This window comes from Elephantulus edwardii, unplaced genomic scaffold (assembly GCF_000299155.1).
Source record: "Elephantulus edwardii isolate Elephantulus edwardi_28Jun2011 unplaced genomic scaffold, EleEdw1.0 scaffold00160, whole genome shotgun sequence".
Taxonomy (NCBI): Eukaryota; Metazoa; Chordata; class Mammalia; order Macroscelidea; family Macroscelididae; genus Elephantulus; species Elephantulus edwardii.
Genome location: NW_006399910.1, coordinates 5,317,911 through 5,342,658, shown reverse-complemented (window position 1 = coordinate 5,342,658; position 24,748 = coordinate 5,317,911). Strand labels below are relative to the sequence as shown.

Genomic DNA, 24,748 nt, shown 5'->3' with positions numbered 1-24,748 from the left:
CCCGCAGCGGCAGGGGCAGGCGGCGCCGACTTGGGAGGGGTCCCGCCGCGGGGAGCCGGCCTGGCAGAGCGCCCCTCCTTCTCCGCCCGGCTGCTCCCCTCCCCCCACCCCGTCGCTGCCGCTTTCCCTTCCGCCAATTCGGAGAGCGACGGGCGCCTGTGACATGCCATCGCTGCCAAGTGACGGTCCCCGAGTCTGAAGTGCCCGCGAGGAACTGCGCGCCCCGGGGGGCCGCGGGCGATGACAGCCATGAAGCAGGAGCAGCAGCCCGGCCCGGGGGTCAGGGCGAGCCCGGCGCCGGCGGACCAGGTGAGGGTCCTCCCCGCAGGGGGCTCCTCCGTGTAGCGCCCCCCGCGCCTGCCCTCTCCGCCGCCCCGCTGCCAGCTCTCCCCCGCTCGCCCCTGGACTCCGCAGGAAGTTGGCGCCTCCGAGTGCGCTCCGGGGCCGGGCGAGAGGATGCGCAAGGTGGAGAGCCGCGGGGAAGAGGGGAGAGAGGTAAAAGCCGGGGTACCGTGGGGGGCCAGGCGGCCCGGGCCGGGAAGGGGCCTCCACTGGCTGTTCACGCCGAGGGGAGGCTGTGGCGCCCGCCCGCAGGCACCCACTCTTGGGCTTCTAACTGGTGCTCCCGGGGTTGGGACGCGCTGGCCCAGTGACCGAGTCAGCAGATGACCTTTAAGGCCATCAGAGTTGCGTCTTTCCTTTCTTGATTCCTGGGAGGAAGCGGGGATAAGAGTGAGGGGAAAGGAGCGTGGGAAGCCAGGAGGGATTCGTATTGAGGGGAGCTGGCGAGGTCCTGGCTCTGGTGATTGTGGGATCCAGGGATGTGTGTGTCTGCAGAGATGGGACGCCTTGTGTTGTTGGGATTTTGTGCCCGTCTCTTTCTCTTCTTTTTGTGCCCGCCACTCCCTTTTGTTCAGGTCTTCTGGAATCTGTCGCGTAACTGTGCTGGGGTGAATCCCCGTGTCATCTCTGCCCCAGGGTTGAGGTGACTCGAGAGTTCAGTGTTGCTTTTTCCCAAAGTTGGAGGGTTAGGGCGCCCTGGCGAGGAGGAGGAAGGCTCACTCACGGTGTTGTCACGTTACATCAATTAGAGACATTGGACAGGTCGCTGGGTAACTACAGAGGAGCGGGACCGAAGCGCCCGGTGGTACCCGGGTACCAGGAGAAGGCTTACTGCCTCGAATCAGCCATGGAAGGCCGCCTGTCGCGTAGACACCCTCTGCACATTGCCAGAAGTGGGGTGAAGGGGGGTGCTAGCAGCTAGATTCCTGCAGCGACGTGGCTCAGCGTATTCCTAGCCTTGAGGAGTGTGTTAAGGGAGCTGTCCAAATCAGGCTGGAGAGACAGCGAGGGAGGAAGGCGATGCCAGGGATGCTGCTATTAATATTCCAGTCTTGGTCATCTCTCCTGGCTGTGGAACTCTCCGGTCTTCCTTTCCTTCCCCTTCTCATTTCCCTCACATATGTTTCACACAGGTGGTGGGGAATTACTCAATGTCTTCTAGCTTCCCCTTCCTTTACTGGAGTGAATGTTGCAGCTTTTACAAAGCAGTGGTTTTCTTAAACCATGATCTTTGCTCCCAACACTGCTGTGGTATACGGATGTGAAAAATATTAATTATACCTTCCTCTTATACCTGCCCCAACAACAAACACTACAGGATAACACCCAGTTAGCGGATGCATAAAAAGAATTCCAGGAGAGGAGCATGGATTTAGGAGACTGGCTCAGCTGACAGCCTTAAGTTTCATTAACAAGCTGCTGTCTCTTCACAGCTCTTGCAAGGAAGCTATCAGTAAAAATGATTAGTCAGGTGAGCGTCCCCAACATGCAGCCTCAGCCCACTAACCTGTGGTTATTGGAGGTGCTGGAAGTGCTGCAGACTGTTCAGTGACCGTGGGAGTAGGAAAGCTTAAGCCAAACAAAGTGCAGAGGCTGGAAATGCTGTGCAAATAGTGATCACAAGCAACCCTTCTGTCAGGACAAATTTGGTACTTAAAATTTATCAGAAGAGAGAGTAGAGCTTGAATCTGTTTTCTTACTGTGCTTTTTTTTTTTTAAATGGACGCCTCAGATATTCAAGGAGTGGCCATTCTTATAACTCTTGTTTTAATTGCATACTTTAAAGTGCCTCTTTGAGCATTTGCATGACTTTAAAATGTCAGAAGAATGCATATTATGCATGAGGTAAAAGGAGAGAGAGTGATTTTTCTTTCTCAAGGGGAAGAGACTCAGGCTGAATATACATGGCAGCATCCCATTGAGGGTTTTCCATGCACACCCAGAAAATGTATTATACTCTGTCCTAAGCTTAATGCACGAATTGATGGCCATATGATGTGGATGATTTCTGTGAGTACTTAGGTGACGTGCTCTATTAACAGTTTCATTTCAGTCATTATGGCTGGCTCCCATGTGATCTTTGACTATGATACTTCCATACAAGCATCATTGATTATTCTGGTTTTGGTGATATTTCCCAGGGGGAAGGGAGATCTCGTATTTAAAGAAAATGTAGCATTATCTGCCCTATTTGGTAGTTAAATAGAAAGCATATTCTATCTAATCACTTATTTTATATGGATTTTGAAGGGATTAAGAATTAGAATGTTGTCAGAAATGGTCTTTCCCTTTCCATGGTAGTGATTTCTTATGGAATCTTGAAAACGCCATGTCCTGAGGGTGTCAAATATCAGTTTCCACTTCTGGCACAAGAGCAGACCATGGCCTTTGCTCAGAGTGGAGATGGCTCAGAACCACGCCATTTGGCTCTGTCATGGTCCTCTTGAGAGCTTGACTTCTCTGTGTCATCTTCTGTGTCACAGTCCTGCCACGGGAATGCTGTGGCAAGAGGCCCCTTCTCCAGAGAATAGCAGCAAATAGAATAGCAATAATTACCTGCTTTTACTAACATCCTGAATCATATTGTATCATTTTAGTTATCTGTCCTTTAAAGCTTCATTGAGTAAGTAAATGTTTACAGGTAGTTTTGCTGTTTTCATAATTCTCTGCAGTTATAAAATGTTATAAGTACTTTGACATGGATAGATGCAGTCATTTCCATTTAACATGATCAACATCCCATTTTGAATGGAGGAGTTAAAAAACTTGAATGAGTGATTCTCTTCCCTATCCCAAAAATCAATTGCAGTGTACGGTAAAATGTATGAGATATATTTTCCTGTATGATTCTTCAAACAACATTTTGAAGTAGATAGGTCTTGTTGTTACCCATTTTAGAGATGAAATTGAATAAAGAAGTTAATTAAGTAGCTTGGCCAAGTTAGTCTTCCTAAGTGATGAAGCTCTCTTATCTCAGCTCTCATCTATGGCATTTAGCCTAATCTAAAGTGAAGCACTTTACCTGCTGCACAAGCACAATATGACACATTCTATTAGTAGGATGTAAAACAATTTCATTTTTTGATGTGTTTTTGGGTGTGCAAATTTTCCTAGAATAAAAATATTGACGAATTTGTTTAAAAGGTTCAGTTATAAATGGAAATAATAGTATCTGAAAATTTAAAGTTAACTTATTATTCCTACTGGTGATACAGACATTTTTACCAGAACCATATAGGTCCTCATAAGTACATAGGAACTTTAATAACTATTATTTAATGTTTCCGTATCATGCAGTGCCTCTCAGGGTTTGTTAAAGGAAAACATTTTTAGAGAACATGTTAAAGTGATTCACATTTCCACCAGGTGGCACCCTTCTGCTGACTTCAGTAGGTAAAAATAGTTCCTGAAAGGCTTGACTCTTCTCTAAGCCAAAAACATCCTCTCTCAAAACAAAACCAACTATATTTTCTGGATAGTGGCAGAAAATTTTGTTTCTAGAAACAAGTGTTTGGCTGCTAGGATAGTATTCATTATGCATTCTTCTTTTAAAAACACATTTTGGTAGGAAACCAGTCTCTTGGCATTTCAACTTGTAGCAGCCTCTAGATGACATAATTCATGGTCAACATTGTGATGACGGAGATAATGCATAAAATATCTATTCTAATTTTGGCCTGTAGGTAATGCTAACATAAAATATTTCAGTGTAAAAGTTGAGATTCAATATTTCTAGTTCAGTTTTAGCCTGATAGCCTGATAAACATAACTGAACTTTCAAAATATATATATATATATATGTTTAACGAAAACTTGAGAGAAGTAAAGCTCTGTGTGTCTAATATAGAAACTTCTCTAATTACTCTGTGCTGTTTTTAATACTAGCTTTCACTTACTGCTATCAAGTCGGTCCTCACAGCAGCAGAACTTAGCAAATAGTGTTTAAGAATTATGCTAAAACCTTATTTAATGGAAAATTTATTAGTTTTCTTCTACCATTTAATATATAAAATAGTACCTCATTGAGGGAGAGTGCTATATGATTTGATTATAAAAGGTAACTTACATTAGATAAAATGGTTTTCATCATGTAATGGAGAGAATGTTCATTTCTTATGTTCTCTCAGTTTTGGGCTTTCTCTACATACCTACATAAACATACGTATATATTGTTCCTGTTATATATGTAATACATGTGTAATTTTATCTACTAAATTTAGAATAACATTATAACATTCTTATCTTCTTTTTATAAGTTTTTGTTTATCTGTCCATCTATCAGTCTACCCACTTGTTTCTTAAAGGGATTTAAGAAAGGATACACTTAAAATTCTTAAAGTACATGAAATAAAATTATAATATGAAATATTAGCATTGCACTTTAATGCTAATGAAGAATATTATATTTACAACAACAACAAAACCCCTAAATTTCTCCAAGTTGTTGTGAAACTAAAGTGCTTTCAAAAATTTGGTTTGTTGAGTCATTTGCTATTGCAGGATGCTTTAATCATTAATACTTCCCAGCTTGTTTGTAATGCACTACAGTGTACTGTGTGCCCTATGTAGTGCTAGGAAGCCGCAGATAAGACTGTGAGCATTCCTCCTCCCTCCACCCGCCAGTTTAGATACTTGTGTAGAACGGGCTGTGGGTTATCACTGGGGGTTACTAATGTAGATTCATATCCCAGCTTCACTGAAGACTGAGGCTGTACTTGGGCGGGAAACTCAATTTCTCTGTTATTCTGGTTGCGGAAGTGACAATTGAGCCCTTCGCTTGCTTCTTGTGGAGATTAAACAAGGAAGTAAGTAAATACTTTAAATACTGACTGTCCTGTACCAGATTCTCAAATTCAGCTCATGGGTTCAGAGGCTGTAAATTGCATGGGAGGAGAGTGTTCTCCTGGCGGACTTGAACCGCCAGACAGGTTTGTCTTTGGGTTAGCAGCACGAGTCGACGTAGCCTGTGCCACCAGCACACCCTGTCCTGTACAAAGTGCTGGGTAAATGGGTCATCCGAGAATAAAAGCTTTGGAAGGGGAAAAAAAAATAGCTCAGAGAACCATTAAGCCACACTCAGCTATTATTTTAACAGTTCATAGAATATCCCTTATTTTAGTGCTTGTAGTTCTGTGGGTACATATAAATTTATATGAATTCATGAATGCAAATAAAATATTAATTGACATGGGCACCAAATTGCACTTGAAAAATATTGTTATATTTTTATCTCCTTTGAACCCAAACTCACCTCCTTTCTGCTTTGCTCTGTCAATATCTAGGTTGAAAATAAACAATGACTTATTCTCTCTAATGAGCAAGTAAATGACTTTATATATTCTGAATGTTTTCAAAGTAATGTATCTCATAACACACTTAGCATAAGAGAGAAAATGACTGAACACAAATAAGCATTAACTTATAGAATCATTTTGAGGAGTTGGGGTTCAGTTATTAGTGTTTGTGGAAATAACATCCCAGGTCCCAAAACTGCCTTGCCTACTAAGATTAGGTGAAGGAATGAACCAAGGTCAGGTTAGATGTAACTCCAGAGACTTCTGCATGCCATTTTTGGTGTAGCTAATCCTATGCAATCTTCTACAACAAGACTAAACAAAGATGTGAATTTGTATCCAAAATATGAAGTACTCTACTTAGTAACTGATATTAGAAATTCTCTTTGTTATACTTCCTGAATTCCAGAACAATATCTTCTACAATAATTTTAGACTTAGCCAGTAGTTTTTTATTTAGCTATTCCCAGGGGGAGACAACCTGGTATAATTTTGAGAACAGTTTGTGAATGATTTAATTAGCTTGAGTGCTTCATCTATATTTACTGACTCTGCAGTCTAGGAGACATGATTTTTTGTTTTAACATGAAAGAACTTACTCTTTTTAAGTGTATTTTTTTAATACTTTAACAAAACTTTACAGGAAACTTGGATTTCCATTCATTCATTGTTGCACATTTTCTCCCTTATCTGCCACCCCCCCCCATTTAATCTTAATTACTTAGCTCTAAAACCTAACCCTAACCCTCTTTTTTAGAGGAGAAAAATAATTTTGGATGGAGAGAGTCTATGTCAATGGAATTTTCTAACATTTGACCCTCGGCAGGAGTGTAATGTTTTTCTTCTGGTTGCTGACATGTTTTTGGATCATCTGATCATCTTTTGGATATTCTGTTTTTAATCTTATTGCAAGGGCAGTTTGACATTTATGCTAATGTAAATGCATAAAAAATACATGTGTGTATATACACATACACACATATGCCATGCTCAAACATAGAACATTATGCATATGTAAATATAAATGATCTGGATTTACTAGATGTGTTCCGTTATATTATTATAAAATATTAGGTGAAAGGGAATTTACTAAAATTTGGCTGACTTATAATATTCTTTAAATGATAAAGAATCTGTTTCTCATAAGAGTTAGAGGTTTCTTTTAATCTGTTCATGATTTAATTATCTCTTTCTAGAAGTTTGGTTCCTAGAAATGATTGGATTAGACGTTCTTTGCATATGTGAACTGATGATATTTTGAGTTGAAATTTAAGAAAAGTTAGATGAGTACATAATCAAAACTGACTTTCCATTTGGGAATGATCTCCCGCCAAGCTTTATATTATCAGACTTTAATATTATTCTAATTTATTGTACTCATTGATTTTCTTAGGTAAATCAATACATAAAGATCTAGGTATCAGGTTCCAGATGGCAGATGAAGAAAAGTGAGAGAAAAAGCCATTTTATTCCCTCTTTCCCCACCCACTCTTTCTGAGCTTGAAATGAAGATTCAGCGTCTTCTTCCATCTGAAAGGCCCTCTCTCAAAAAGAAACATGACAAATATGAATTACACAATCGTGTACTTGAATGACAGGTTCTCCTATTCATTTTCCAATAATGGACCAGAGAGACCACTTGAAGTTGCATTAATAATGTTTGTACAAGAGTAGAGGTAGGCCTTCTTTGCCCTTGGTAAGTGTGTTTGCTTTTGGCAAGAGGAATCGTGTAAGTGAAAACTCAGATACTCGTGCTTCCATTAATCACTTCTTACCTCCAGGAATGATCTTAATGTAAGTTAATGACTGCAAGACATGGTCATTCCTTCATTTCATTTGCTTTTAAACAACTACCAGCAAGAATCGTTCATAAAGCAACCCTTCCAATCAGTGTTGCTTATCTTAAACACAGTTTGAAAATTTACGAGTTGATAAACTGGAGAAATGTTAAAAGTATATCATTTTGGGGAGTGCTGGTGGCCTAGCGGCAAGAAGCTGTGCAGCAATCCTAAAGTCACAGGGTTCAAGGCCACCAGACGCTCCCCAGACATGGGAGAAGGATGGATAGTCTCCTCCTGTAAGATCAATGGCCTCTGAAAACTCACTACTAGTAGTGTGGAATCAAGATTGGAGGAAGACTCATTAACAACCCATGACATGCAAGTAACACAACCCTGCTTGCTGAAATTGAAGAAGACCTGAAGAACTTGCTGCAGAGGGTCAAGGACTGTACTCTTCAATATGGATTGAAGCTCAACATCAAGAAGACAAAGATTCTCACCACTGGGCCAATTGGCAGCATCATATTAGATGGAGAAGAGATTGAGGTTGTTCTGCATACAGATAAAAAATGTATGGAGACAGGATGCATCTCTGATGCACTCCTTTCCTGATTTTGAAACATGCAGTGTTTCCTTGCTCTGTTTTGAGGACTGCTTCTTGGACCAAGTATAGGTTTCATATAAGTTCAGTCAAGTGTTCTGAGATTCCCATTTTTCTTGGTTAGCCACAATTTATTGTGATCCACACAGTCAAATACCGATGCAGAGTCAATGAAACACAGGTAGATACCCTTCTGGTCTTCTGCTTTCTGCCAAGATCCATCTGACATTGTCAATAATGTCCCTAGTGTCACAACCTCTTCTAAACCCAGCTTATATTTCTGGTAGTTCTCTGTCAATGTACTGTTCAAATCTTTTCTGAATAATCTTCAGCAGGATTTTTCTAGTGTGTGATATTAGTGATATTGTTCGATAATTTCCACACTGTCGGGTTACTTTTTTTTGGAATGGGAATAAATATGGATCTCTTCCAGTCAGTTGGCCATGCAGTTGTCCTCCAGATTTCTTGACACAACTTGGTGAGCACATGCAGGGCAGCGTCTGTTTGCTGAACTATGTCAGTTGGTCTAGTGGTAAGGAATTGTGCTACCAGCACACATGTTTGAATCTGCCAGCTGCTCACAGGAGAAAGATCCCTGCGCCGTTGACTGGTTCTGAATACCTGCTGGAGGGACAGCTATGAGTGCAGGTCTGACTTGAGGTCACAAAGCAACAAAACAACAAAAGTATCTCAGTTTGAGAGATTCTAATCAAAACCACAGTGAGATGTCATATCACCCCAGTAACAGTGGCAAAGTTTAAATGGAAAGCAAGCAATACATGTAGGAGAGGATGTGGAGAGATAGGAACTCTCATTCACTGTTGGTGGGACTCTAAAATAATACAACCACTCTGGAAGGCAGTTTGGTGCTTCCTCAAAAAGCTGAACACAGAAATTCCATATGACCCAGTTATTCCACTGCTTGGAATATACCTTGAGAAAATAAGAACTGAGGCACAAACAGAGACTTGTACACCAATGTTCATAGCAGTGTTGTCCACCATCCCAAGAACATAGAAACAGCCCAAATGTCCAAACACAGTCAAATGAATTGAGAAATTGTGATACATTCGCATGATGGAATACTATGCAACACACAGGAGCAGTGATTTAGGAAATTACTTCATAGCTTGGGAGAGACTGGAGAGTATTACGCTGAGTGAATGAACTCCCATAAGTACAAATACTGTATAAGACCATTATTTTAGACATAGAAATATAACTAAGAAAGTGTGTTTGTGGGTCCAAAGAGGGGAGAGGAGGAGCAGGGGGGAAATCACAGAGTTTCACAATTGAATGACTGGATGGAGGGATAGGTGAAGGAAATGGGAAAGATCCAGTGGAGATCTAGAAAGATAGGGAATTGGTGGGCATAGTTCAATGTTGGTTAATTTTACAAATTCAAATGATTGTATGAAAGACAATGTGAATAAAGCATAGTGTAAAACACAATGTGTACAAACTTTGTAAGCAAACAAATATAAAAGTTTTTGTTGAGAAAAGCAATACAAACAAGTATATCATTTTGAGAAAAAAAGATCTGAAATGAAATAATTTCTCCCATTTAGAAATAGGTAATTCATTTGGTTAGATGAGTAAGATTGATGAAACTATGAATAGATTTTCTTTCTATATTGTTTCCTTCTGGAGACATTAAATGGGTGTTCAAGTTTCATTTGTTTGTTTTCTTCTTTTTTAGGGTATTATCAGATGATGTAAAATGGATTTTTTTTTTTAAATTGTGGCAAATGTATGCAACAGAAACATAGTAATTGCCACTTACGGAAATATATACAGCATAAGCTTTTCCATTTTAGCCATTTTCAAGTGGCCTTAACATCTTGTGGTATTCACAACCTTGTGTAGTTTCCAGAATATTTGTCTCACTCCCAACCAAAACTGTTCCATGTCCACGTAGCAGCAACCTCTTCCACTTCCTCCTCCACTTCTCCCACTGGCACCCTCCCACTCGTAGACACAGTAAGCATTAATGTCCTTTTTTTAAAGACATGCACTTGTCTATTCAAGATAGTTCATATGGTGGCATCAGTGTTTATTGTTTTATGTCTGCTTATTTTCTTGGCATACAGTTTTCAAGGTACTTTGATGTTAGAGTATACATTAAAACACAGTTCATTTTTGTGGTTGGATAATGCACCGTGGTATACATGTTGTTGTTATGTGCCTTTGAGTCACCTGCAACGCATAGTGACCCTATGTACAAATTAAGACTGCCTTGTCCTGAGTCAATCAACTGATTCCGACACACCTACCACATTGCCACAGTCACTGTATCAGTCCGTCTCATCCAGAGTCTTCCTGTCATGCATGCACTGTCCCTCCACCCTTTCAAGTATGATATCCAAGGATCAGTCCTTCCTGGCCATATGCCAAAAGTATGTGTGACAGAGCTTCAGAAACCTATCCTTTAAGGAGAAACTTGGTTTCACCATCTCGATGACAGATCTATTTGTTTTTTAGGTGGTCCATGGTATGTTCAAGATTCTCCTCCAACAACACCACAACTCAAAGACATCAATTCTTTTTCTGTCATCCTTAAGTCATTGTTCATGTCTCTGATGCATAGCAAGTAATTGCAAAAACCATGGCCTGGATCAGGCAGACCTTAATCTCCAGACTGACATTGTTACTTCTCAGTACTCTGGAAAGGTCCCTGACAGCAGATTTACCTATGCAGTTCGTGGTGTTTTTTTTTTTTTTAATTTCCTGACTACTGGCACCAAGAGTGTTGATTGTGGAGCTGAGCAAACTGTAACTGTTAACAATCTTAGTCTCTTCACTATCCTTCATGATGTTACCAATTGACTCAGTGGTGAGAATCTTTGTCTTCTTGATGTTGAGTTTCAATCCACATTGAAGACTTCATTCTCTGATCTTTTGTAACAAATGGTTGACATCCACTTCAGTTCCAGAAACCAGTGTTGTGTCATCTGCATGACATAGGTTGTTGATGAATCTTCCTCCAATCCTGATGCCACATTCCTCCTCTTAAAGCCCAGCCTCCCGAATGATCTATTTCACATATATATTGAAAAGGTATGAAGACAAGATGCATCCCTGATGCACTCCCTTCCTGATTTTGAACCATGCAGTGTTTCCCTGCTCTGTTCTGAGGACTGCCTCCTAGTGAAGTATAGGCTTCACATAAGCAAAATAAAGTGTTCTGAGATTCTCACTCTCTACAAGGTTAATCACAATTTATTGTGATCTGCATAGTCAAATGCCTTTGCATAGTCAATAAAACACAGATAGATATTCTTCTGGTACTCTTTGCTTTCTGCTAAGATCCATTTGACATTGGCTATAATGTCTCTTGTGCCTTTGTCTCTTCTAAATCCAGCTTGCATTTCTAATAGTTCTCTGTCAATGTGCTGTTCCAGTTGTTTCGGATCATCTTCAGGATTTTGCTTGCATGTCATATGAATGATATTGTACAATAATTTCCACACTCTGTTGGGTCATTTTCTTTTAAATGGGAATAAATATAGATCTCTTCCAGTCAGTTAGCCAGTTTTCTCCAGATTTCTTGGTACAATCTGGTGAGCATGTCCAGCACAGCATCTGTTTGTTGAAATATGTCAACTGTTATCCCATCAGTTGCTGGGGCTGGCTTTATTTTTTGCCAAGTGTCTCAGAGCAGCCTGAATTTCCTCCATTGCTTTTTGATCATATGTTATTTCTTAAAATTCTTCTAAGCCAGCCAATTATTTTTCATACAGTGACTCTGTAGACTCCTTTCATCTTCTTTCAATACTTCCTGTTGTTGTTAAGTGCCATTGAGTCATAGACAACTCATAGTAACCCTATGAACAAAAGACCTGGACATTTGTGTAACTTTTGTTGTTTCTCCAAGTTCATAGAGTTTCTGGAGGCAAGCTGTTTCAGAAGTGGATGCCACTCCTTCTTCCAAACTTGTTTTACTCGGGGAGCTCCACCAAACGCTGTCCACCATTGGTAATCATTATTGCATAATACTTCCTACATCACTCAATATTCCACCCGTATTATCCTTAAGCATTGCAACTTGAGGCTTGAATTTGTTCTTTAGTTTCTAGATTATATAATATTTCTCCATTGATCTGCTCATGGTCACTTTAACTTTTGTGAACAATACTGCAATATCCTCATTTTCCCTTCTTTTAGAAATATCTCAGGATTGGAATTGCTATGTAATATCCTGGGGCAAGTAAAATCAGGCTACTCTCTGGAGGAAAGGATTTTGAAGCTCTTTCTCACATATGTTGGTCATGTGGCCAGGAGGGACAAGTCCTTAGAGAAGGTATCTTGCTTGGAAGGTTGGAGGGACAGTGCAGAAGTGGAAGACCCCAGATGAGATGGATTGACTCAGTGACTGGAGAAATGTGATTTGGTCTGTTGGAGATGGTAAGATTGGCTCAGGATAGGGCAGGATTCAGAGCTAATATGTACGTAGGGTTCCCATGAGTTGCAGGTGACTAGAAGGCCCATAACAACAAGACATAATAATTTTATGATGAACATTTGGAGAAATTTCTAAGCTGTTGTTCCCAATGACTACAACTATTTTCAGTTCTCACGAGCAACATCAGAACTTGTTATTTGAGTTTATTTATTTTTTTTTTAATTCCCTGACCCCTGAGAATAGCATCCTAATGAGGATATATAAAAGAGGCCCTTTCAGAAGTTATTTCCCACTTATTGAATGGAACCATGGAGTTATGTGTGTTTTTCTATGCTTTCAGTGTTAAGCACATTAAAATAAGGAATCTTGTTCTCCTTTGTATCTATGGAGGTTGTTTAAATGCCTCAGAATGTGGCTTACCAAAGTTAGTGTCAGGATGCTGGCATTGTGTGTGACCTCTGCATCTGTTATTCTGTCTGCTCATTTGGGAACATACCTCTGGTACAGGATTCATTTGTACCCCTTTGTTTCTATGCTACCTTTGCACTGTGACCGTCATGCTGGGTCTGAGGACTATTGATGTCATCTGCTGGGCCATCTTTGTTTTTTTCGAGATCTTCCTTCAAATAGTGATAAAAATCTTGATGATAGCATTTGATAGACTATATTTATTCCCCTAAAGCATGTAATTAAAACCCGCATGGATCACAGTGGTTCAGGGGTTGGCATGAGTCTGGGTGTCAACCTGACAACAACAAATACAAAAGGTGACTAGGAACCTCACCCCTCAGCTTTCAAATCAGGAAACAGACAAAGAAGAAGTAAACTGATTTGACTAATGCCACACTGTTGGATTAAAAACTGCAGTAGATTTTGTACTCTTCAGAGTTGGAGTTGATAAATCTCTACTTTAATGCACCTTTCTTCATTTCTCTGATCAAATTAGAGGCTTGCAGTTTTCTTTAATGTCAAAGTTCAGTTTTTGCTGAAATAATGGAGTTATTCTTTCTCTAAATTAAACATAGTTAAGGGGATGGTTAATAAACTGCATAATCATAGTAAAAATTATGTGGTAGCAGCCTCAGATCTCTTCACCTAACTTTATGACGGGGACAAAGAATCACTACGGACATGAACACCCAGAGATGATTCCTAGAAAGCAGAGGTCAGAGGTGTCTCCAGCTTCTGACCTTTTTTGCCAGTTCTGACACCAGCCTCCCCATGATTCTCTTCCCTCCACTGCTGCCTTTACTCATTGATTGCATTGGCCACATAGAAGTTGCAGGCGTTACTGATTAATATGAAGTTTAATGGAAATAACAGATTGCAGTTAAGGATAAGAAATTATTCTGCGTGTGTTTCTTTGATCAGACAGCAGTGCTCAAAGGCAAGTTTCTCCCTGGTCCTCTGCCCACTGCTCCTTACCCTGCTTGGACAAGTGGTCCAGAGCTGTTTGAGCTCTTCCAGTAAGTGTCCAGAGGCATCCTATCCTGCCAGTAGGCCTCAGCCAGAAGGCACTCAGCTGTAGCTTCATGGATTAGCAAATCCAGCTCCCTCTTCAATTGCCAATGGGCCCCAGAGTCTTCTAGCAAGCCTTCTGCCTAAAGGTGGTTAGAGGTCTCATTTTGTGGACCAGGAAGCCCACCACACCATGTCCTGCTGTCTGCTGGGTCAGCTGTTATGATTTCTCTGTAGTTGCTTCTTGCTGTCAGAGATGGTCTTGCTGTCTCAGTGCTACAATTCTCTTTAAGTCTCTATTTCTGGATCTATAAGGTTCTCACTGCAGGGCCCCAACATCCAAAGGACTTTCTGCACTCCCAGATTGTCTTTCTTGGTGATAACGAGAACCTGCTTTTCACCTCAGTGGTGGTTCATTTCAAGATTAGTGTGATGGCACTATTTCCTTTGATAGAATTCCATGCACCTTATTTATAAGACCTCATATGCAAAAGGGTGCCATATACCTTTTTATATTAGCAGCAAACGATATGATCTCCTTGCAGGGTTATAAGCACCTTAATTGTATAATCCCACTTACTTATTTTTTGTGAAGTATAACTATGACTGAAGACGCCTTATAACGCAATTTACTGCACCACAGCATCTATTTTTATATTCTTCATAGCTGCAGGGACATCAACAAAATTTTGAAGTTTTTTTTAAGGTGGATAATTGAAACCTCACTTATTTTTCCTGAATTTTCTCAACATCCCTTGGTTAAATTCCATCTCCAGCTTTATAATAGCATTCACAGTACTTCCTTATTCCTTCTGAGAACTACAGCCCTGAAGTTTTAAGGATGAAAAACCAAAATAAAACAATCAAAAAAACTCAAGCCAAAACTTATAGATGGTGCAAATAATTAATAATTGGTAAATATGATCAAGGATTAGTTGTTAGGATCCGAAATGTCAGTTCCACATTGGTAACTGGTCACACAAGGCAATTTTAGTGATGTTTAGCTATGAGAAAACCCAGGATAGAGGTCTCTTGACACAAAATTGTTGGTTTGGAGCACATGACTATTACATAAGCCCAGAATGAGCTGCTCTCTAACCAGGACTAGGGGCTTTTGAGAGGTCACAGAGAACAGGAATGGTCTAGGGGATGGACAGTTTAGCTGCTGTGATGACATGCCACTGTTGCCCTGTCCCATCTGCTAACTTTGATTTGAAGGCAGTTTTTAAAGGAGAATGGACATTGTTAGGAGTATGCTTCAGGTAGGCACACAGTAAATGACCTCAATACGAACGTTAACAGTCATAAAACCAGCATAAAATCTGCAGAGAGTGGTTATTAGTAATATTTGCTCTCTTTTCCTATGACAGTGTAGTCTCATTTTCTCATGTCTCCTCTCTGGAGGTAGAGTCCTCATTAAAGGACTCTTTGAAGGAGCCATGGTGATTCAGACAACTGAGAATTGAGAAATGATGACTTGTCCAAGATCATGCTGTTAGCTGCTGTCCATTTGGTCCCTGATTAATGGGAACTCCATGTTATTATAGTGTGTAATATTGCTCCTAAATTAGGGACCTCTCTAAAGTACTCAAGAGCAGTGATGTGTCTCTGGAGACTATGGTGCGTCTGGTACAGACCTTGGTCTTTGCAATCACTTGTTATGCGTCAGAGAGCTGGACAATGACCGGGGAGGATAGAAGGAGAATTGATGCTTTTGAGCTTTGATGTTGGAGAAGAGAGCTTAGAGGGCCATGGACTGCTAAGAAAACAAACAGATTCATCCTAGAGAGGGTTAAACCATGCTGCTCCTTAGAGGCAAGAATTCTAAGGCTTTATCTGACATACTTTGGTCATGTTGTAAGGAGGGACCGGTCCTTGGAGAGGGACATCATGCTTGGGAGGGTGGAGGGCAGGCGTCGGAGGGGAAGGCCCTCTAGGAAATGGATTGATCCGGTGACTGGAGCAATCGGGATGAGCGTCTCAGAGACAATGAGATTGGCACAGGACAGAACAGAGTTTAGAGCTGTTGTACATAGGGCCGCTATGAGTCGCAAGCAACTCGACGGCACATAACAACAACAACAACAACAACAACAACAACAAAGTCTTTTTTGTAATCTTTGCAGAAATTGATTGCTAGAACTTTTTTCCCCCAGTGTCATTGAATGATTTTGAACTACCTGCTGGTTAGTGGTCATTTGCAAACCACATTGGCCTTTAGACTCCTACTTCAAGATCAACTCACTGTTGAATGTGATAAATTAGAAACTAAGGTGCTTCCTCTTCAGTTTGTGGTTAGTAAAAGAAACCTCACTTCTCAGAATCTTGGAAGTGGTTTTTGGTTGTTTATAGTGAGACTGGCTATAGAAATAGTGGATGAGAAAGATGGGCAATCTCCTTCCAGGCTATTCACAGCCTTCTCGGAAACACAGGGGAGGGTCAGCTGTGAGTCAGTTCTCACTTTAGGACAATGAGTTTATACAGTCATGTCTAATGAGATCTGGTGTATTATATTCTCAGAAGAGGACACTTCCTGGACAAGGATATCTTAATTAGTGATGTATCAATAAGAGGGAAGCCTTCAACAAGATGACACCATGACTCCCAATAGTGAGTGGGCTTAAGCACAGCAGAGATGGTGAGGGGATTGCAGGACTGGGTGACTCGGGCTGACTGGACTGCCCTAACTACAGTAGAAACATTATACAGACTCTCTGGAAGCAGCATGGAGAGGGGATTCACTGCTTCCAGTGAGTCCTAGATTTTCCTCAATTTCATATTTTTCAGAAAAAGTGAGGGGAACCATGCCATACATAAAATTTGTATAATCTGTATGACTCACTGATCTTTGTGAAAGTACAAATTTGCAATAAAAACAACTATATTTCTCATATAAATATATTATGCACTTAAGCCAACAGAGGAGCTCTTTAGCGAAGGAAAGATCAAGATTGCCAAGCTGGTTCAGAGAACATTTGACGAAGAGAGTTTGATATAGTCTGTCTGGAAAGGGTCAAGGAACAGCATACACGCTTTGCAAAATTAGACAAAAATCTGTTAATATTTCACAGCACATTTATGCTATAACCTTTGGGAACCTGTCTGTCTTCAATAAGTTAACAGCTAACTTTACTGACTGGGGGTCAGTTTTGATAGCAAACTGTAAGGGTAAGAAAAGTTCTGCCTTCTCAGTTTATACAGTCCTTGGCTGGGTAGATGAGACTGTGCTTTGCCTGATGCTGAATAATAGATAGATGTGGAGACATATGGAAATGGTATTTGTAAATTCTTTCATTTTCTTTCTTTAACATCCTTGACCTCACAAAAAGGTGCAGTTTTGGAGCTATTATTTTATGTCACTGCCAACTTCTTAAGCAGCCTTATCAAAGCTCTTCTACGGGCTCTATGGGGCTCGAATGTCAGCTCTGATTCACCAGCAGTAAGGTCCTGGAATGCAGCCAGCCAGCACCACTTGTTAGGTTCATCCAAACAAATTGGTCCAGGTGTTTTTGAAGGCTAGAAGAGAACAATTTGGTGATCTCAAATTGCTCTTGAGCAGGAAGATGTAGGATAATTGCAGGCATGGAGGCCCAAAAGCCATTCTTTGAGAATATAACAAAACATTATCCATATAATGTTGCCTGGTGACAGGTGTCCCTGGGCTGGCTGCTTCCAGAGTTGTGTTTAGGTGGAGAGAGATGACAAAGCTGCCAGTGAAGTCTGCTTTACAAAATACTATGCAATTTCCTTCCCTCCTCACTCAACCAGAAAAATATTTCTTATCTTGATACACCATGGACTGCCAAGAAAACAAATACTTCTCTGTTGGAGAGAGTGAAACCTAGTTTATCTTTGGAGGCTAAGGTTTTGAACCTTTTTCTCACATACCATGGGCATGTGGCCAAGAAGGACTGGAACTTAGAGAAGGGCATCATACTTGGAAGGGTAGAGAGAAAGTGCAGGAAAGGAAGACCCCCAGATGAGATGAACTGATACAGTAACTGGGATATTGGGGTAGGTGTGTCAGAATCAGTGAGACTGGCTCAGGACAGGGCAGGCTTCAGAGCTACTGGGCATAGGGTCACTATGAGTCACAAGTGACTTGATTGTACATAACAACACATCCACCTATATGAATTTGGAATTCCACCATGACATCTGTTATTCCTTAATTTAGGTGTGAACAATTGAACTCTAACTTGTTTTTGTTTGTCTCTTCATGATTGTTTGCTATACTCTGTCATGACAACTAAGATTTCAGTCAGAGGGGCAGAAGAAATGGAGACCTGCTGGATATGAGGTGCAGGAGAAAAGAGGAAAGAAACTTGAACATGCAAGTCTGAGGAGAGACTCATAACCTTTCTGTGAGATCGTCAGTCCTCTCCCTAGAGTTTTTTCATCAAGATTAAAAACCAAAACTAAACAAAACAACTTACTGCATTTATTCTCTATGTTTAAAAGGCATCCAGGAATATTTAAAAAATGGTTAAAATGTTTTTTATTCATCTCATTTGATGAAGTTATCTTCTAATCTATCACAGGATAAAATGATTCTGTAGACCAGCACCATCCTGCAGTACCTTCTGTAATGATTGAAACATTCTATGCCAACTCTGTGCAGTATGGTAGCTACTTGTGGCTATTGATCATCAAAATGTTGCAAATTCCACTGAGAGATATTTTAATATTAATTCATTTAAATTTAAACAGCCTTTGATACCTAGTGAGCCTTACTTTTTTTTTTTCAAAACTGGAATAAAAGCAGTATATCTTTTATAGAGAGTTTTGGTGGCTTAGTGGATAGTTTTTCTGCAAACTCAAAGGTGAGTGGCTCAAATCCACCAGGGACTCTGGTAGAAAAGGGAAAAGGTAGATAATCCCTCTCCCTGCAATTGACATCCTTTGACGACCTGCTGTGAGGGGGTTCAAACTCAGTGAGTGAATGAGTAAATGATGGTTATGATTAAATTGATGAAAGTTGGGTAGTTTACGTCATTGGACAGTCTCTCTCTCTCTCTCTCTCTCTCTCTCTCTCTCTCTCTCTCTCTCTGTGTGTGTGTGTGTGTGTGAATATATTAAGCTGAAGGAACTAAAGAGCAAAGCCAAGCCTTGAGTTGCAATACTTAAGAATACTTAAGAATGCTATGGGCAGGAGAAGGTCAAGAAACAACATATGATCAAGAGGCATTGGTGATGAAAGAGGACGTTCAGGTTGCTCTGAAGTAATTGGCAAAATCAAGGCCTTAGGAATTGAAGGAATACAAACTTACATATCCCAACAAACAGGTGCTGCATGGGATATGCTCACCAGGTTGTACCAAGAAATCTGGAGGACAACTAACTGGCCAATTCACTGGAAGACATTCATATTTATTCACTGAAAGAGCTTAATACTTATTCCCATTAAAAAAAAAAGTGACTTGAAATAGTGCAGAAATTATTGAACATTATCACTTATATCAGAAACAAACAAAATCCTGCTGAAGATTTATCCATTTCCCCTAGGTTTTCATATTTGTTTGAATATAGTTTTTCCATAATATTGCACTGTTAGCCTTTTTATTTTAGTTCATTCCGCTGTGATGTTGTCCATTTCATTTTTTTTTTAATTTCTGTTTTTATTTTTATTATTTGTGTCTTTTCCTTCTTTTCTTTTGTTAGTTTTGCTAGTGGTTGGTCAATTTATTGACCTTTTTGAAGAACCAACTGATTCTTCCTGGATTTGTTGATGGTTTCAATTGTTTTTCTGTTTTCTATTTATTTCTGCTTTTGTTGTTGTTGTTATTATGTGCCGTCAAGTTGCCTGCAACTCATAGCCACCCTCATAGCAGCTCTAAACTCTGTTCTGTCCTGTAATAATATCACTGTCTCTGGCACACCTAGCCCCCATTACCCCAGTCACTGAATCAATCCACCTCATAGAGGGTCTTCCTCTCCTGCGTTGTCCCTCCACCCTCCCAAGCATAGTGTCCTTTTCCAAGAATTGGTCTCTCCATGCGGCATGTCCAAAATATGTCATACGAAGCTTCAGAATCCTTACCTCCAAGGAGCAGCCTGGTTTAACCCTCTCCAGGATGAACCTGTTCATTTCCTTAGCAGTCCATGGTATGTTCAGTACTCTTCTCCAGCACCACAGCTCAAAGGCATCAATTTTCCTTCTATCCTCTCTCCCTAGTCATTGTCCAGCTCTCTGATGCATAGCAAGTGATTGCAAAGACCATGGCCTGTATCAGGCTCACCTTAGTCTTCAGAGTGACACTATTGCTCTTCAGTATTTTGGAGAGGTCCCTAACAGCAGACTTTCCTATCATAATACATATTTTAATTTCCTGGCTGCTAGTGCTAAGAGTGTTGACTGTGGAGCCAACCAAAGTAAAGTTGTTAACAATCTCAATCTCTTCCATCCATTGTAATTCTGCCAATTGGCCCCATGGTGAGAATCTTTGTTTTCTTGATATTGAGCCTCAGTCCATATGGAAGGCTGCAGTCCTTGACCTTCTACAGCAAGCACTTCAGGTCCTCCTCAGTTTCAGCAAGCAAGGTTTTGTCATCTGCATAATGCAGATTATTGATGAATTTTCCACCAATTCTGATGCCACACTTTTCATACAGCCCAGCTTCCCAGATAATCTGCATATAAATTGAAAAGATATGGCGATAGGACACATCACTGGCATTCACCCTTCCCAATTTTCAACCATGCAGTGTTTTCTTGCTCTGTTCTGATGACAGCCTCCTGGTCCAAGTATAGGTTTTACATTTAGCACGAACAAGTGTTCTGGGATATCCATTCTTCTCAGAGTTAGCCACAGTTTGCTATGATCCACACAGTCTAATGCGTTTCCTCTGGTACTCCCTGCTTTCAGCTAAGATCCATCTAACATTAGCTACAATATCTCTATTACCACGACCCCTTCTAAATCCAGCCTGGACTTCTGGCAGTTTTCTGTCAGTCTGCTGTTCCAGTCATTTTTGGGTAATCTTCAGAAGAATCTTGCTTGCATGTGATATTGTTCAATGATTTCCACACTCTGTTTGGTCACCTTTCCTTGGAATAAGAACAAATATAGATCTCTTCCATTCAGTTGGCCAAGTGATTGACCTTCAGATTTCCTGGCGCAACTTGGTGAGCACATCTAGGGCAGCATCTGTTAGTTGAAATACGTCAATTGGTATACCATCTATTCTTGGGGCCTTACTCTTTGCGAATTCCTTCACAGCAGCTTGAACTTCTTCCTTCATCACCATAGGCTCTTTCTCATATGGTTGTTTCATGAAATTTTTCTGTGTTGACCAATTCCTTTCAGTACAGTTACTCTGTATACTCTTTCCATCTTCTTTTAATACTTCTTGGATCATTTAATATTCTGCCTAAAACATCCTTAATTATGGCAACTCGAGGTTTCTTCAATTCCTTGAGCTTAAGAAATGCTAAGCGAATTCGGCCCTTTTGATTTCCTGACTCCAGCTCCTTGCACATTTCATTGTAGTATTTTACTTTGTCTTTTGTCCTAGTTAATATAATTTCATGTGTTTTTGAGAGTGTTGAGTATTCTTGCTGTTCTTGTAAATTTGTTGGAGCTATTGGGCTAGAGAATCAAAGATCATTTTTTCCTGTTTTTTAATGTACTTGCTAATTACTATAAATTTACCTCTGATTACTGCTCTAACTATTTCCTAGAGGTTTTGGTAAGTTGTGTTTCCATTGTCATTTGTTTCAAGAACCTTTTTAATTTAGTTTTTTATTTCTTCTAGTACCCATTCTTGTTGAAGTAAGATATTGTTCAACTTCCAAAAGTATGGGTTTTTTTTCCTTCTTTATCCTCTTGTTATTAGTTTCTAATTGTGTAGCATTTTGGTCTGAAAAGATACTTTGTATTATTTTTATGTTTTTAAATTTATTGATGCTTGCCTTGTGACCTTAAATGTGATCTATTCTGGAGAATGTTCTATTCACATTGGAGAAGGAGTTATACTGTGCTTTTTTTTGGGGGGGGTACATTAGCCTATGAATATCAGGAGCCTCTAATGCCTTGTTTGTTTTATCTGTATTGTTTTGGATTATTTTTTAAGCTCCTCTTGGTTTTTTGCTTCCAATTCTTCAAGTTTGTCTTTCATGCTTTGAAAATATCCAATCATTGTTCTTTCAAATTCTGTGTCAGAAACTTTCATCAGACTCTTTGGCTTCAGGAAATCCATTGATACTATGTCACTTTTGGGAGGTGACATCTTGCTTTGGGCTTGTATAGAGGGTGAGGTAGCCTGCTTCCTATAGGACATTGCTCTGGTATAGTTTTTCATGTCTGAGGCGGTAGCAGGTTCTTGATTTGGAGTCACTGCTCCAGAAGAGGGTGCTGCAGCTATGCTGCCTAGGTTTCTTTCTGTCTTCTGACCCAAGGGAAGATCCGCTTCAGTTCCATAGAGAAAAGACCCACGAAAGCAGCCTCCTCTGTCAGACATCTGCTGCAACTAGGTTGGCCCAAGGTGCTGTGGGCTAAAGTCAGTTGATGGACTGGACAAGAGAAGATACAAGGTAAAGTATGATGGAGACCTGATTGACAAACTAGGAAGCCTTGGTTTTCCCTTCAAGAATGAGCTCCAGCTGTCTTGCTTCCTTCTCATTGAGCTTAAGGAGCTCCACATGACCCAGCCAAACAACAGTGACTCTCCCTCAAAATACCTTATTCAAATTTCAGCATTGCTCCTCATGTGCTTCACTCCTGGCTTTATTCATGTAAGCTCCTGGTTATGTTGCATCAGCTCCCAGCGCAGCCCAGCAGTGTCAGGAAAGGAGGTCCCAGTGTGAGTGAGTGGCATCAGGAGAGTGGTATGCATATAATTATTAATATACATTTTGTTTCTTTCATATACCTAGTGGTGCATGTGCTTTTTGTGTGTGTTTTTCACTCTCCTTCATTGACATTGAACTGTGCCCACAATTACTCCCATCTTTTCAGGTCCCCAACAGGTCTTTCCCACTTCCTTTACCTTTTCTCTCCACCCACTAAATTGTGTGACCCTGTGATTTCCCCCCAACTCCTCCTCACCCCATAGTTTTTTTCTCAATTTCATTTAAAAAATAAAGTTTTAACATGAATCTGTTGAGGAATAGCAATGAATACTCAGTAACTACAAAGAAGATTGAAAGGAAATGCCTGAATTATCATGCTTCTGAATGGCATTCTGCCAAACAGAAGGCTGAAAGGTCAAGCATTAACCCTTAATGGAGTGGCAGAGATGTACTGCATGTGGGACTACAAGGGACTGGGGAAGGCGGAACACATTGGGTAGGGCATTTTGATCTCTTTAAACAACCTATAGGGAAATAGCTTTTAAGCAAGGCCAGAGGGTTCCTGATTTCATATTTTAAAATCAGATTGAATGTGATTTAACTATTTTGTTATTGTTAAATGCCATCAAGTCATCTGTTGTTGTATACTGTTAAGTCATAACTGACTCATAACTGACCTTCTGAGTTTTCAGAAGTAGTAAATTGCACAGGATGAGATTGCCCATCCTTTTCTCATAGAGCAGTTGCTGGCCTCGAACCATATGCCTTTGGCATTGCAGCACAGCTTCTTGCCACTAGGCCACTAGATCTACAGTAACATAATTTACTAATTATGTTGGCTCAAACTGACCCATAGTTATGCTCTGTTGAGTTTCTAAGGATATAAATCACATGAATAGAGATTGCACAACTTTCTCCCAAGGAGCTACTGCTGGATTCTGGCTGTCAGAGAGGTGTGATGTTTAGGTTAGCTGTCTATCTTCTTATGGATGAAGCTAAATATGCTTCCTTATTCATAAATAAAGCTTGGGAAATAAGACCTCTTCGTATTATTATTAGGAATCACCTTTCTTGATTTGTAATCTCAGACCTCTTGTGCTAGACCAATTGCTTTTCCAAATTAACCTGAAAGTTTTGGGTCAGATAATCGAGTTACCTGGAGACAGGGTAGTTTATCAAGAAACCAGGCTTCCCCTTGAAGTGTACGTGTATTCAGAGGCACACTAGACCTCTTTTCTCTAAACTCTATTCTAATTCACATTATGTACTTGACAGACAGTTTATAGAGTATACACTTGACAAAATCTAAATTAAACATCTTTTTCTGTGGAAATACTCATGTGTACATGGACACACAGGAAGATGATGATCTAAGAAAGCTTTTCTAAATTTGGCAAGAAGGTGAGAAAACTTTTGTGCCTGTGTGTCCCCATCTAGGCCGAGGTGAGAGTTTACATGGGGAGGTTGGGAGGAAGCCCTTTGTCTGGATTACAGAAGTCATGATACCGTTCCTTTCCCCCTCCTTTCCGTCTCTCTCTTTCCCAAGCAAAAAGATAAGAGAAAATGAAAAAATGATTAAAAACATGAATAAACATTTCTTATGCCAAGAAAAGGCTTTTCTTGTGGTAAGAGAGACCTTTGCATGAAGAACTTAAAAGGTATATATCTATATATGTTTTGTTTTGTTTCAAATCTGAGCCTTGAAAGTTACTTTTTAGGCAGATACTTTTTAATGCCAATATTTAAAATCAACAGATATCTTCTAAAAAGTTGTCAAGGAAGATATGATGAATTGTTCTAAGTTAAAGGTATTCAGAAAGTACTTTGAAATATTCTGTCTTAATTATCTTTTACTAATAATCCATAGGCATTGGAGAGATGAGATGGACTGGCATGGGGCATTTTGAGTCAGATCACCATATAATATATTACTCTGGAGATGAAAAGACAAGGAAAAATGGGGTTGCCTTCATAGTAAAAAAGGTAATTTCTAGATCCATCTTGAAGTACAACATCGTGAGTGACAGGATTATATCCATACACTTACAAGGAAGTCCAGTGAATACCACTATCATTCAG

General features: G+C 40.2%; 1 protein-coding gene across 1 annotated transcript in view; it reads left to right on the top strand.

The window, feature by feature from the left end:
* The first annotated feature begins 356 nt into the window (after window positions 1-356).
* Window positions 357-24,748, top strand: part of DPP10 (dipeptidyl-peptidase 10 (non-functional)) — a 1,145,057-nt gene continuing 1,120,665 nt past the window's right edge. Inside the window, exon 1 of the mRNA XM_006895132.1 lies at window positions 357-495. Coding sequence (XP_006895194.1) covers window positions 457-495 — 39 coding nt within the window. The 5' untranslated portion in view covers window positions 357-456. The remainder of the gene's footprint in view (window positions 496-24,748) is intronic.